The 14,076-nt window shown below is 39.8% G+C and overlaps 1 protein-coding gene across 4 annotated transcripts in view; it reads right to left on the bottom strand.

Annotated features, from left to right (window-relative positions):
• The window catches only part of Tfb4 (transcription factor B4), a 171,705-nt gene that overhangs the window by 114,473 nt on the left and 43,156 nt on the right, over positions 1–14,076 (bottom strand). For all 4 annotated transcript variants that reach the window (XM_090413539.1, XM_090413538.1, XM_090413536.1 and 1 more), the window contains exon 4: positions 4,189–4,313. In XM_090413539.1, the coding sequence (XP_090269665.1) occupies positions 4,189–4,313 (125 nt within the window). The remainder of the gene's footprint in view (positions 1–4,188; positions 4,314–14,076) is intronic.

Raw genomic sequence — 14,076 nt, 5'->3', positions numbered from 1 at the left:
CTAGAACACGACCCCACAAAAACACAAGTTAAGAAACTTAAAATTTTACTCAAAAAAGTATCTTCCTGGCCCCCAGATGTCACGAAAAAACTTAAACCTTTCCGCTCCCGTCCCCCCCCGAATATACGGTTTACCAAAAATCCACAAACCCAATTCCCCACTCAGACCTATAGTAGATGCCACCAATGCACCTTGTTATAGATTATCTAAACAGCTGGCCAACTCTCTGATCCTCCTCACCGGAAGGTTCCCCTTCCTATATAAAAAACTCGACCCACTTTAAAGCCCTCACAGGAAATTTAACCTTGAAGAATACAGACATATTGGTAAGCTTTGATATCTCCTCTTTGTTTACCAATATTCCCTTAATTGACACCTTATCTCTCTTAGAAAAAGTTTTTCCCTCTGACATCTTAGATCTCTTTTCCTTTGCCATTAACTCTGGATATTTCTCGTGGAACAACAAAATCTACAAGCAGATAGAGAGAACTGCCATGGGTTCCCCCCTCTCACTCACCCCCCCCCCCCCTTGCCAATTTCTATATGGAAGATTTCGAAAAACGAGCCATAGACTCAGCCCCACTCAAACCTTCTATCTGGCTAAGATATGTAGATGATGCGTTCTCTATTTGGCCTCATGGCCCAGACACGTTAGACTCCTTCCTCAGTCATCTTAATAGTCTACATCCAAGAATCCAGTTCACTATGGAAAAGGAAAAGAACAATTGTTTACCCTTCCTAGACACCTTAGTCACACGCCTGCCTAATGATACACTTACCTTCACCGTATACAGAAAACCCACACACACAGGCAGATACATTCACAAACTCTCCTACCACCACCCCTCTCAACAATATGACATTATTAAAACTCTTACCAAGAGAGCCCACAATCTTTGTTCCAGTGGAACCGCCCTCACTAATGAGCTTAACCACATACACAGCACTTTCCTCTCCAATGGCTATAGCGATCACAGTATCAAAAAAATAATCAACTCCTCCCCCATTCCCCTTCCTTCTCGTCAACAAGATTTTAAAAATGCCATCACCATACCCTACATCCCTGGCACATCTGAAAAAAATAGCCAAGATACTAAAACAATACAATCTACACACAGCATATAAGCCGCACCGCAAACTGGCTACCCTTATCCGTTCTACGAAAGATCAGCTCCCTCCTCTCTCTCTGCCTGGAGTTTACAAAGTACCCTGTTCCTGTAAGCTGGCGTACTTTGGACAGACAGGCAGATCAGCATCCATCCGTCTAGAGGAACACAAGTCTTACATCTTCAAACACAACTATGGCCATTCAGGCTTGGCTGACCATGTTTTGGACATCACCCACAGAGTATCATGGAAGAAAACCACCATGCTCCACCACAGCAAATTCAAGAAAGAGAGACTTTTCTTAGAAGCAGCAGCAGCTCTCAAAAACCAACCAAATCTCAATAAATATGGGTGCATTAAGCTTCCGAAGATTTGGGAAACACTCATCACCAGAGTTCCCACCTTACATTCCAGGCCACCTACTACTGCCCTTAGAGGGCGCTCTACCTAGATAGGACTTTAGTGTCACCCACGTGGTTGGGCTTAGTATTGTTTGTTATTTGTGCATATGTTACATTAATTTTTTTGTAATCCCCGTAGATGTCCTAGTGACTAGGACGAAATATAGGAAGTATTAAATTCTATTTTAATTCTTTTTGAGTGTTGTAAAAAATCCATTAAGCCTCCAACATGACTTCCTAATTCCGTTAGATCATTGCAAATTATACAATTATCAAAAGTAGCTGAATCAATATCCACTGTAAAATAATCATAGTTTCTTTCATTATTATTAAAGTTTTTGAAGTTCTTCACACTTTATCCTCCATATATGTGAAGTGTCATCTTTTCTCATGAAGAGTTTATTGTCCTTTATCCAGCAGAGATACTTATGTTTGTTGTAGTTATATATATATATATATATATATTTTTTTTTTTTTTTTGCTTTATTTAAATGTTTATATAAAATTATCATATATCTCTCTTGTGCTTATTTCATATTTAATTTTCTTGTGTATTTCTAGCCATTGTCGCCCATCTCTTTAGACCTGAATTTTACTATAATATGTTTTGGCTCTTTTTTTGTGTGTGCATTCTGGAGTCAGCACACTGCTTTAATGTCCTTATCATTAAAATCCATTTGAATTTTGTGCGAGTTTTTTTATATTATCTCATACATGTTGTAATGTGGCTCTTGAGAGACACCTCCACTATCTCCAAATTTCTGCTTATTGGCTTGTTGACTGAGATCATCAACAGTTTGATTAATTAATTTAAGTTCATACCATAACTGTAAATTGAAGTTTTCCAGTTCTGTATTTTTAGATTTAAGTTCTTTGATTTCCTCTGTTACTCCAAAAAACGCAGAACTTTTTTTTTACTGATACATCTTTTTAGTTCACTTACCTCTTATAGTCATAAGTTCATACCATAACTGTAAATTGAAGTTTTCCAGTTCTGTATTTTTAGATTCAAGTTCTTTGATTTCCTCTGTTACTCCAAAAAACGCAGAACTTTTTTTTTACTGATACATCTTTTTAGTTCACTTACCTCTTTTTTTAAGTTGCAAATCACTCATTAAGTTTAGCAAGAGCTGCACTGGTAAGAACTCAAATGTAGTCTACTTTAGGACAAAGGACTTGATCACGTATGCTTGGTTCATCTCTAAATTTGCATGGACTATATTTCCAGTTCTGCTTTCTGTTTTTTGATAATATTTTGTACTGACTGTCACTCAGTCATGTGCAGTAAAAATGATAGTTGTCACAAAATAAAGATTAGTACTCCATCTTTGTCCTACAAACAGAAAAGCAAGAAACTACCCCAAAACTGCAGTAATCTCCCCTATTCAGAGCACTTGAAATAAGTCAAGAAAGTTCTTATGAGTTACAAATCATGTACAAACAAATCAGATATTCTTCAGGATACAATCTATACACCATCAGAACCATTGCTATAAATGGGATACTCCAAAGTTAAACTCATCATCCTCAATTTTCTGATGCATATTCTCAATGGGTATACAGGCTACTATGACAGCACTATGTGATTATGTTAACATTATTGTTAATCTCCTATCAATGATTTTCCTCCAATTTAGTCTATTATTTGTCAGCACTCCAATATCATCATATTTAACATTTTAGATACGATACATCTTCTAACACACTTCTGACTGAATCAATTCATCTAGTTTCTCGACTTCCTCTGGGTCTTTTTTCTGAAATCTTGCCATTAAACCTGTTTTGCTAACCTTTCTTCTCCCATTCTGTTCAAGTGACCATATCACCTCTGATTAGCCCTGCTCACACATTCTTGAATGCTCACAGTGTCAAGTTCTTTCCTAATGTCTTCATTTTTAATATGATTCTACTATCGATCCATCTGTTTGTGCCCCTAACTTTTTTTTCTTTCTCAGAACCCACAGATCCAAGATATAAAAGTTCTGAGACAGCCAGTCCTCTAATTCATGCATTCAATTTTATCCCCCCCCCTTTTTTTTTAAAGACAGGTTTTATGAGAGCATCTGGAATTTGACTTTCTGATCAGGTCCTCACTGAATTATGCACTGTAACCACTGCAAAACTTGCCTATTATAAACAATCTGGAAGTTCTGTATCTGTAGGAAGAGAGAGAGAGAGAGAACATAGAACCACAAAATGTTATGAACTAATATAGAAAAGCAGAATTTAGATACTGAACATCCTCCATATAATAAGATGGGAAAGGGGGGTGGAATCACTAAGTTAACTGAAATCAAACTATATTTTTTATGTAATTTAAAACATCAGTAAATGAATGAATTCTATAAAAATAAATTGTTAAAGATAGTGAAAAGTAGTGAAAACCACCTATTCATAACTATATAAAGTGAACATACAACTGCCAAATGGCTTTTTTTCATTGAAATAATGATTTCAAAAATGAGATTTTTTTTTACCATTGAATGAATTACTTGCAAAAAAACAAAATCGGTCGACCAAGAAGTGTATATCTTGTCTTCAAAAACTGTAGTCAAGATAGATGAATTTCTTATTCAGATTATTCTTCAATGACATACTTAAGATGAAGATCAAAATACAAATAAATAAAAATAGTTGCTGATACAAATAAGCAGGTGAAACAAATAAAATGAAGACTTACTTTCAAAAATGAGCTTTTTAATTTCATCAGTAATAAATCTATCAACTTCAGCAAATAGTTCATACTGTCCATTCTTTGCTCTAGTATCGGGTACTGATTTTTGTGGTTGGGGATACAGGAAATGACTAGGGGAAAAAATTCTTTTAGAGCATATAAATATAGCATATCAGGATTTAAAAAATAAATAAAGGAGAATATAAGAGATCACTTATCCCACGAAAAATGGGATAAAATTTGTATAACTCATCATCAAATTCCTGCCATGTACCCTCAAGGGGTGAAAATTTGAAGGAAAACAGGATATGATAGTATCCTGTTTTCCTCCAAATCAGTCTGTTACCTCTCAAGACTCCAACATTATCAGATCTTATATTTCTATCTTCTAAGGCACTTTTTACTATATCAATCCACCTATATCTTGGTCTTCCCTGGGTCTTTTTCCTACCAACCTGGCAGAGAACATGTTTTGCTAATCTTTCCTTGCCCATTCTGTTTAAGTGACCCTACCACCTGAGATTAGCTCTGCTAACAATATTAAGTTCTTTCCTAATATCCTCATTTTTAATATGACATTGACACTGATGCCATCTGTTCATGCCCTTAATCTTTCTCAGGACTCTCATATCTGTAGTCTCTAGTCTTTGGTCAAGTGTTTCACTTCTGACCCACTCTCAGATCCATAAGTTAAAATTGGTTTGAACACTGTTAGAAGTCAATGTATCTAGATGAATTAAAAATGAACAGAATATTCCATTACATATATTAAAGGATAATTTTAATGAAAAAAAATACTAAGTTATGACATATTCAGACAACACATAGTATTTTTAAAATGGCAAAAGGCCTAAAAATCTCACTGAGTAGGGTCTGATCTGATTTTCCCTTTCAGTCGTTTACGACCATATGCGTCTTTGTAGGCATTGCCCACAAAGTATTCCTGGTGACATTTTTACATGGTAGTTCATCACTGCTTTCCCCAACTCCCAATTTAATCTGGGCTTGGGACCAACATATGGCTGGAACATATTCATGACTGTAATACATGTGTATTCATGGGGACAGTTTGCCTGTTCTGGAGAACGAAAAAGCTGCGTTTCCGGGTGAAAAAACCCCCTACTCTGTATGAGACCGACTAAATCACCTTTAGTCGAAAGAGACCAGATAAAGGTTCCTCATGTCAATGATGGGAACCAAACCCAGTTCTTTTCGACCAAAGGGCTTTGTCTATACTGACTGAGCTATGGAGGCTCTCCTAAGCAGAGTCAGCTCTGATAAATTATATTTACAAAGTTGGTAACTGTCCTGAACAACTGCATAAATTCAGCACTGAAAAAGTCTAAGAAATCCAAGAAGTCCAAGGATTCATCATGCAATCACCACTAAATCCTCTATCCACTGTTCAGTAACAGTATTTTTTTTATGTTCCTATACTGCATGTTCTTAGGTCAGCCACTGGGTAGGGCAAGTTAGCCCAACTCAATGCCGGTCCCAAGCTCGGATAAATGGGGAGGGTTGGCATCAGGAAGGGCATCCGGCCATAAAACACATACCAAAACCAGGGATGAAATGTTGAATAACAGAGAAAGGATAATGGCTATGGCGTCTCCCGTAAACGATGCACAGTTCTGTCGCCTGAGGACTATGAGAAGTGGGCTTGTGCTTCCGAAGCAAGGACAGGTTCAGCTAAAGAAGCGAGTCCAACAGAAAGAGAGTGTGTGTAAAGTAAGAATCGGGTCGCTAAATGTGGGTACAATGAATGAGAGAGTAGGGAGATAGTAGACATGATGAGAAGAAGGAAGCTGAAGATCTTGTGCGTGCAGGACACAAGGTGGCACGGCAATAAAGCAAAGGAGTTGGCAGAAGGATATAAACTGTTTTACAGTGGGGTGAATGAGAATGGAAGAAACGGAATTGAAATCATCATCGACAAGGAGCTAAAGGGTGGAGTCTGTGAGGTGTGCCGGAAGAACGATCGTATTATGAGTGTTAAGCTGGAGATTATTATTATTATTATTACCACGGGCTACTCCAGGAGTCCTTAGACTCATCGGGGGAGGCCCTAAACATCATGTTCACACAGCTGTTCAACATTCTCACAGTATCTATCATACCTTGCCTTGAGCTCGCTCACTGTCATAGCACCCACAACAGACTCTGGCAGCTTATTCCACTCATTTACCACTCTAAAAGTAAAGAACCCAGCTCTAACACCCCTGCTAACCACGCTCTTGCCCAGCTTCCATGGGTGTCCCCTAGTTCTCCCACCACCAGTCCTGATCTCAAAAATATCATCTGAATTAATCCTATAGAATCCTTTTAGCAATTTGAATGTCTCAATCATATCTCCCCTTTTTCGCCTATCAACTAGTTTCTGCAACCCACAAATCTTCAACCTGTTCTCATATGGTGCATTCCATAGACCTGCTATCATCTTAGTCACTCGCCTCTGGATCCTCTCAACCTCCTCCCCATCAAGAAGGAACCGAGGTGACCAAATCTGGGCACAGTAGTCGAGATGAGGTCTTATCAGGGCTCGGTACAGAGGTACAATAACTTGATTTTCTCTGCTCATCAAGGTATTTTTCAACAACCAAGTGAGTTGATGAGCTGATTTAGCTACTTTCGCAATGTTCCCCCTAAACTTCATCTCCCTATCCACCAACACTCCCAAGTCCCTGGCCTCATCAATCTCTTGTAGTACAGTTCCACCAATGTGGTATACTGCTGCTAATCTTTTCACTCCGAAATGCATAACCTTACATTTTGTCACATTAAATTGACATCCATTCTCCTTAGTCCAGAACTCCAATCTATCTAAGTCATCTTGCAAGACTTTGACATCTTCTGCATTCACTATCGCCCTACCCAACTTTGCATCATCAACGAACAAATGAACTGTCCCACTTAGACCATTCCCTATATCGTTAATGAACAGATTAAACAGCAGTGGTCCAAGAACAGAACCCTGTGGCACACCACTAGTCACAGGCCGTTTTTTGGACTCTACTCCTGAATAAACTACTCTTTGATATCTCTCCATCAACCACCCAGCTATCCATCTCACCAACCCTATATCCATTCCCATATGTTGTAGTTTACGGATTAGAATTCCATGTGGTATCCTGTCAAACGCCTTTGCCAGGTCCAGCAGTATCACTGTAAACCCATTTCCCTTATCCAGTTCAGCCGTCACCCTGTTATAAAACTTGAGCAAGTTACTGAGGCATGATCTACCCTTCACAAAGCCATGCTGTCCTCTGTACAGTATCTCATTTTCATCAATCCATTCCTGTATTTTTCCCTTGACTACTTTCTCCAAGACCTTGACAACGACTCCTGATATGCTGATCGGTCGGTAATTTGCAACCATAGTCTTGGATCCTCCTTTATGCAGTGGAACTATTTTCCCCTCTTTCCACGCCTTTGGGACTAAGCCAGACCTGAGACTCAGATTAAACAACATGGTCAAGGGCATTGATAATTCATTAGCCGCTTCATGCAAGACCCGTGCCGGTATACCATCCAATCCCACAGATGTATTCACATTAAGGTTCTGTAATAGACTATTCACCTCCACTTCATTCATCACAATTCCCATATAAACTAATGGTTCCTTCATTTTTTCAACGTCACCACCTGGATGATATACTTTTGCAAAGTGCGCGCTCAGTAACTCCACTATATCGACTGGTTCAGTGAACTCTTTACCATCGTCATTCCTTAAAATCATTTTGCCATGTACAGTTTTTCTCTTGCTTGCAGCATATTGAAAGAACTGTTTGGGATTCTCTTTTGCTTGCATAGCTAGTTTCCTTTCATAATCAGCTTTTGCTGTTTTTACCACACTTGTTACCCTTCTAGCCTGTACTTTATACCGTTCGTGTGCCTGCAGGTCACCCCTTTCTTTAAATTCCCTCCATAGTTGTTTCTTTTTTTGCAGCTCAAGCTTAATGGTGTTATTCATCCATTTAACCCCTCCTTGTTTCACTATTCGGACCTTAGGTATACAATCAGCCATAACCTCATGTAAATGCTCTTTGATCACTTCCCATGCTCTATCGATGTCCAGCCCTTGCAGTTGTACATGCCATGGCACTGATCCAAGCAATCTCCTAAGCTTGTCATACTTGCCAGCACGGTAATTCCACATATGCCCTGTCTTAATCACAAATTTCACACCTTTAGCCACCTCCCAGGTCAAGACCTTATGATCACTCTCACCAATAGGTGATAACATGGTCATATTCATTACAGTCAAATTCTCAGATACTATTACCAGGTCAAGCACTCTCACACCCCTAGTATTTTCAATTACATGCTGTTTCAGATAGTTATCCCTTAATAATTGAATAAAATCCATTTCCTTCCTCACATGTGTCCTCTCCTCCTTCCAATCAATGTTACCATAGTTGAAATCCCCCATAATAATTACCCTCCTTCCACTCATTTCATCAATTTGTTTATGCATACCATCTCCACCATCTATTCCATCACCTGGTCTATAGCAGCACCCAACTGTATATTTTATTCTGCCAGTATCAATCTCACACCAAATAGCCTCAAATGAGCTCCTTTCGCTATCCTGCAATACTTCAATTCTCCTTGGCTGCAGTTCATCAGCTATCATCAATAACACCCCCTCCCCCAATTTTATTCTCTCTGTCACTCCTAAACATACTATAACCTACACATTCTATCCCACTAACTATATCATCTTCCGTCAGCCATGTTTCACTAATGCCAATAACCTGTGGCTAGGAAGAGCCAATCAAGGCCAAAAATTCTTCCTTCTTGTTCCTAATACTCCTGGCATTAGTATACATGAATTGCAGTGTTCCCTTTGTCCCACCCCTATCTTGAAGCGTTATTCTAAATATCCCATTCCCATTTTTTGTCCTTATTGCTGGCTCAGGTACATTATATACATTTTTACACTCAACTGTCTCACTGATGTCTGGATATCCACTCCCCCCCCCTCCTTGGTAGTTCTAGTTTCCCTGGTTCTGCACATCCATTTTCACTTCATTCAGCAACACTTTTTCCAGTCTCCGCACACCAAGTCCATTCAAATGCAGTCCATCCATCTTGTATAAGTCCTTTCGCCCATCAAATTCATTCCACACGTCCACAAATTCCACACCACACCGTCCGCATAACCTGCGCATAATATCATTTGCGATTATGGCCCTCCTTCTAAACTCCTCTCTGTCATACCGCGGTAACAGACTCACCATTCTAACTCTGTCACTCTTTTCTTTCACTACCTTTAACAATACTTTCAAGTCCTCTCTCATAAAAAATTTATCACCTTTCAATTCATTCGTACCAGCCACAATTGTTATTTCTTTCACCCTCTGTTTTTGCACTCTAATGCTCTCACTTACATCCTTAAATTTCGCACCCGGCAAGTACGATTTAGTTACACTCCCATCTATTACTCCTCTTAATAACGAGTCACCATACAATACTCTCTCCTTCATTTCGGAAACTCGCCCACGCTGTTTATTTCCGTTAGCCGAATCACTCTGGAAAGAGTTTTGCAGGTGCTCTAATTGCCGCTGCGCATCTTGTATCACTGCGCGCAGCCTAGCGATCTCACTTCCTACAAATAATTCCTCATTTTTTTTATCATTCAAACCATTTTCTCTTTCTGTATAATTGCTCTCACTCTTTCTTAGATCACCGCTCACATTGCCATCTTGTACACCGCGATTCCCTATCGAGCCACTATTTTCACTCGCATTGTGGCTTTCTTCGACCATAACTGTCTCACAACCTGACACATACTTCGACTCCTCACTTTGCATACACTTTCTACACATTCTCCCACCACTATCACTTTCAACCCATACTCCAGACTCATTCGGGAATGCATACATTCCACACACACACATCACACCGGACAAACTCTCTCACACTACAGTTTTTGAACAATGGCGTCGTATTTTTGGACGCCATTATCTTACGTCGCATTGGCGCCATATTCAAACATATGAAACGTATCGTTAAAGACTAAATTAATTTACGGAATTTACACCAAAATCACACAGACACAACAAGCTACCAAATTTAGACAATATTACGTTATGATTTTTAACATTTATTCTAATTTCCATTCAAAATTGTACTTAGCTTTCGGGAGCTCCCTGAAAATCAACCGTTCCCCTGGCACTCTCGTTATCAGCAGGATTGGAGGAAGCATGGCTGTGATAATGTGTGGACATACTCCATAAGTAGGTTGTGATGAGGAAGAGAAAGAGGCATTCTGGAGAGAACTAGACCAGGTAGTAATGGTAATCCTTGATGGTGAGGGAGTGATCATCGGAGCAGACCCGAATGGGCATGTAGGAAGGTGATGAAAAGGTGAAGAAAGGGTGCACGGGGGTTGGAGAAGTGGTGAAAGAAATGAAGAAGGTAAAAGAATCATACAGCATGCTGTGGCCTTCGACCTGGCTATAGCTAACACGTGGTTTAAGAAGAGAGTTGGATACCTGATAACTTATAAGAGTAGGGATAGGATGAGTCAGATTGACTATATTATGTGGAGATGGAAACATCTGAAGGAGGTGAAAAACTGTAAAGTGATTAACGGAGAAAGTGTAGCGGCACAGCACAGGTTGGTTGTGGTAGACTGCGATATAAAAGGGGAAAAGAAGAATAGACGGAAGTGGCGGAAAGATAGGAAAATAAAATGTTGGAAATTGGAAGAGGAAGGTCCAAGGAATGAGTTTAAAGAAAAGGTAATGGAAAGAATGAAGTTACCAGAGGATGTGAAAGAATGGTAGGACGTAAATAGTCAGAATATTAGAAAAATTGGAGAAGAGGTGCTCGGCATACCATCAGAAAGGGGCCACCCGAGGATAAGGAGGCATGGTAGTGGAATGAGGAGGTACAGTTGGAGATTACAGGGAAAAGAAAGAGGCAAAGAGAAAATGGGACATGATTGGAACCAGAGCCGACAATGAGGCATATAGATTAGCAAAGAAAAGTGCAAAGAGAGCTGTGGCAAGGGCAATTGAAGCGGTTTATGAAGTACTGGAGAGAAACGGTGGTGAAGCTAAGTTGTTGAGAATAGCGAAAGCTAGAGATAAGGCCTCAAAAGACATAACATCAGTTAAGCAGATAAAGGATGCCACAGGAGTAGTAGTACTACAAGAGGAGAACAAAATCAGAGGGAGATGGGAAGAATATTTTCGTAATCTACTAAATGAGGAGAATCCAAGAGAGAGAGGTGTGAGGATGGAGAGGCAAACGAAGGATCAGTGCAGGACATAAGCAGGGAGGAAGTGTATTGGGCACTGAGAAAAACGAAGAATGGAAAGGCTGTGGGGATGGACCAGATAACGGGAGAAGTGTGGAGAAGCTTGGACAGCGAGGGCGTAGACATGTTATGGGATCTGATGAGAAAAATAGCTCACCAGGAAAAGATACCAGAGGAATGGTGGAAAAGCATTCTCATCCCAATCTACAAGGGAAAAGAAGATGTTCAAGATTGTGGCAACTAAAGAGGGATTAAGCTGATGTCACACACGTTGAAGATATGGGAAAGAGTAATTGAAGGAATGATACCACGGGAAATAAAAATTGGTGAGGAGCAGTTTCGATTTATGCAAGGAAGAGGGTCAATGGATGCAATATTCGCGCTAAGGCGACTGATGGATTTCTCCATCATAGGGAGATGCAGGCGGAGCTACATATAGTATTTATAGACCTGGAAAAGGCATACGACAGAGTGGCCAGACAGGAGGTATCGAGGTGTATGAGGAAGAAGGGGGTGTTGGAAAAGTACATGAGGTTGGTGAAGGAGATGTATGAGGGAGTGAAAACTTAGGTCAGGTCTAGTGTTGGCATGACAGAGGTTCCCCATTGTCCTAGGACTCCATCAGGGATCAGCTCTGAGCCCCTACCTCTTTGATCTGGTCATGGATGTACTAGTGGAGGATGTCAAGAAGGAGGCACCATGGAGCACGATGTTGTTCTCTGTGAATCATCCCGAGAGAAGCTTGAAAAGATCCTGGAAGAGTGGAGAAAGGTATTGGAGGAGAGAGGCATGAAAATTAACCAGGTAAAGACCGAATATATATCAACGGGGAGTGGCGAGGATATGATCATATGACACCAGGGTGAAAGGTTAACTTCAGGGAAGAAATTCAAATACCTCGGGTCAGTTGTCGAGAGAAATGGTGACCCGGATGAGGAAATACAGCACCGAATAACATGCGGCTGGTTGAACTGGAGGAAAATGAGTTGGGTCCTGTGTGACAAGAGAGTGAGTTGTAAGATGAAAGGAAAGCTGTATAATATGGTGGTGAGGCTGGCGATGACCCATGGCACAGAGATGTGGCCTATAACAAAGGCACAGGAGAGGAAGATCGAAGTGGAGGAGATGCAGATGTTGAGATGGATGAGTGGTGTGACAAAGAAGGACAGGATAAGGAATGACTACATCAGAGGGACCGATCGGTAAGAAGGTACAAGAAAGTAGGCTGAGGTGGTTCAGTCACGTACAGAGAAGGAATGAGGAGTATATTGGTAAACGAGTGGAGCTTATGGAAGTGGAGGGAAGGAGGAAAAGAGGCAGGCCCAAACTCAGATGGAGGGATAAGGTGGCAGAAGATCTTAGGGAGAAAGGATGGAGTCGGGAAGATGCCCTGGACCGGAAAATCGGGAAGAAGAAGATTAAAGATGGGAACGCCGACCCCGTTTAACACGGGATAAAGCATAGCGAAAGAAGAAGATGACTGTATTCTTTGGCCAATTTGCCTGTATGCAAAGTTTTCTGGAGAAAAAACCCTGCTACCTCCTTCCATATGAGATGCCAGCTCCTCTTCAACTAAAACACTTCTTTTGTAACAACAATAGAACTCAAGTTGTTTCCAAGCAACAGGTGCAATGGTCCATCATTCTTCTAAATGAATTACAGAGGCACTTGAAATATCTAGGTCCATTGTTTAATTTTTAATTAACCGATTTTAATATCACAAAGATTGTGGAAGCAAAACATTTAACATGAAACACAGAAAGAAATCATATACTTGAAGATCATAAAATAAAATAACCTTACAATTTTAAGATTTATGTGATGTACATTAGATAGTTCAAAAAATGTGCAAGGTTGCGAGTTCAATCCTCATCGGTGACTTGGCGAGATTTTAGTTGTTGATAGATTATGGTACAGTGTGTAGATGGAGGTTTTAAGTAACATAGGCAGCAGGTTGCCTTCCAACAAGGTAGTGTTTGAAATCCTTGGAGATCTCACTTAATAGTTCTGCATACAAGTGGATGCATGTAAGATATGAAGCATACCCAATTTACATATTACAAAAAAAAACAGAGCATAATAAAATACATAACCTAAACATGAAAGGTCTCATTTTATGAGACCTTTCTGTTTGGGTTCCCAGTCCACTATTCATAAAGTGAATCATTTGTAAATTGAGGTAAAATTATAATGTATTTAAATTCCTTTGGTATGAACACTGACCTTAAAGTTAATAATTTTACAATTTTTTAAAGAACTATGGTTATTTTATAATTATTTTACATAATGTTTATAAATAACATAAAACAAATCATAAATTAAAACAAAAATAATGTATAATGGCATAATGAAGAAGCCTTAATTAGATGGGCCTGTTCAGTGTCATCTGGATTGACAGGCATGAACTTGGTCATGAACTGCAACAACGATGTCTATTGCAGTTCATCTCCTCCTCTCTTCCAACCTGCTATAATGCGATTTCAGAGCATTCGTTATTACAGCTCTTCAGATGGAAGAGCTGCATTTCCAATCAAAATCACAGAAAATTACAGGCAGTTGGCATCTGCATTATTGGCCATTATCAGCCACTGCTGAAACAGGCTCAAACCCAGGAATTGCATCAAGCC

The sequence above is a fragment of the Typopeltis vanoorti genome, chromosome 24, assembly GCF_054136105.1.
Source record: "Typopeltis vanoorti isolate ZY-2024b chromosome 24, IOZ_Tvanoo_1.0, whole genome shotgun sequence".
Taxonomy (NCBI): domain Eukaryota; kingdom Metazoa; phylum Arthropoda; class Arachnida; order Uropygi; family Thelyphonidae; genus Typopeltis; species Typopeltis vanoorti.
This window is presented reverse-complemented; position numbering and strand designations above follow the sequence as displayed.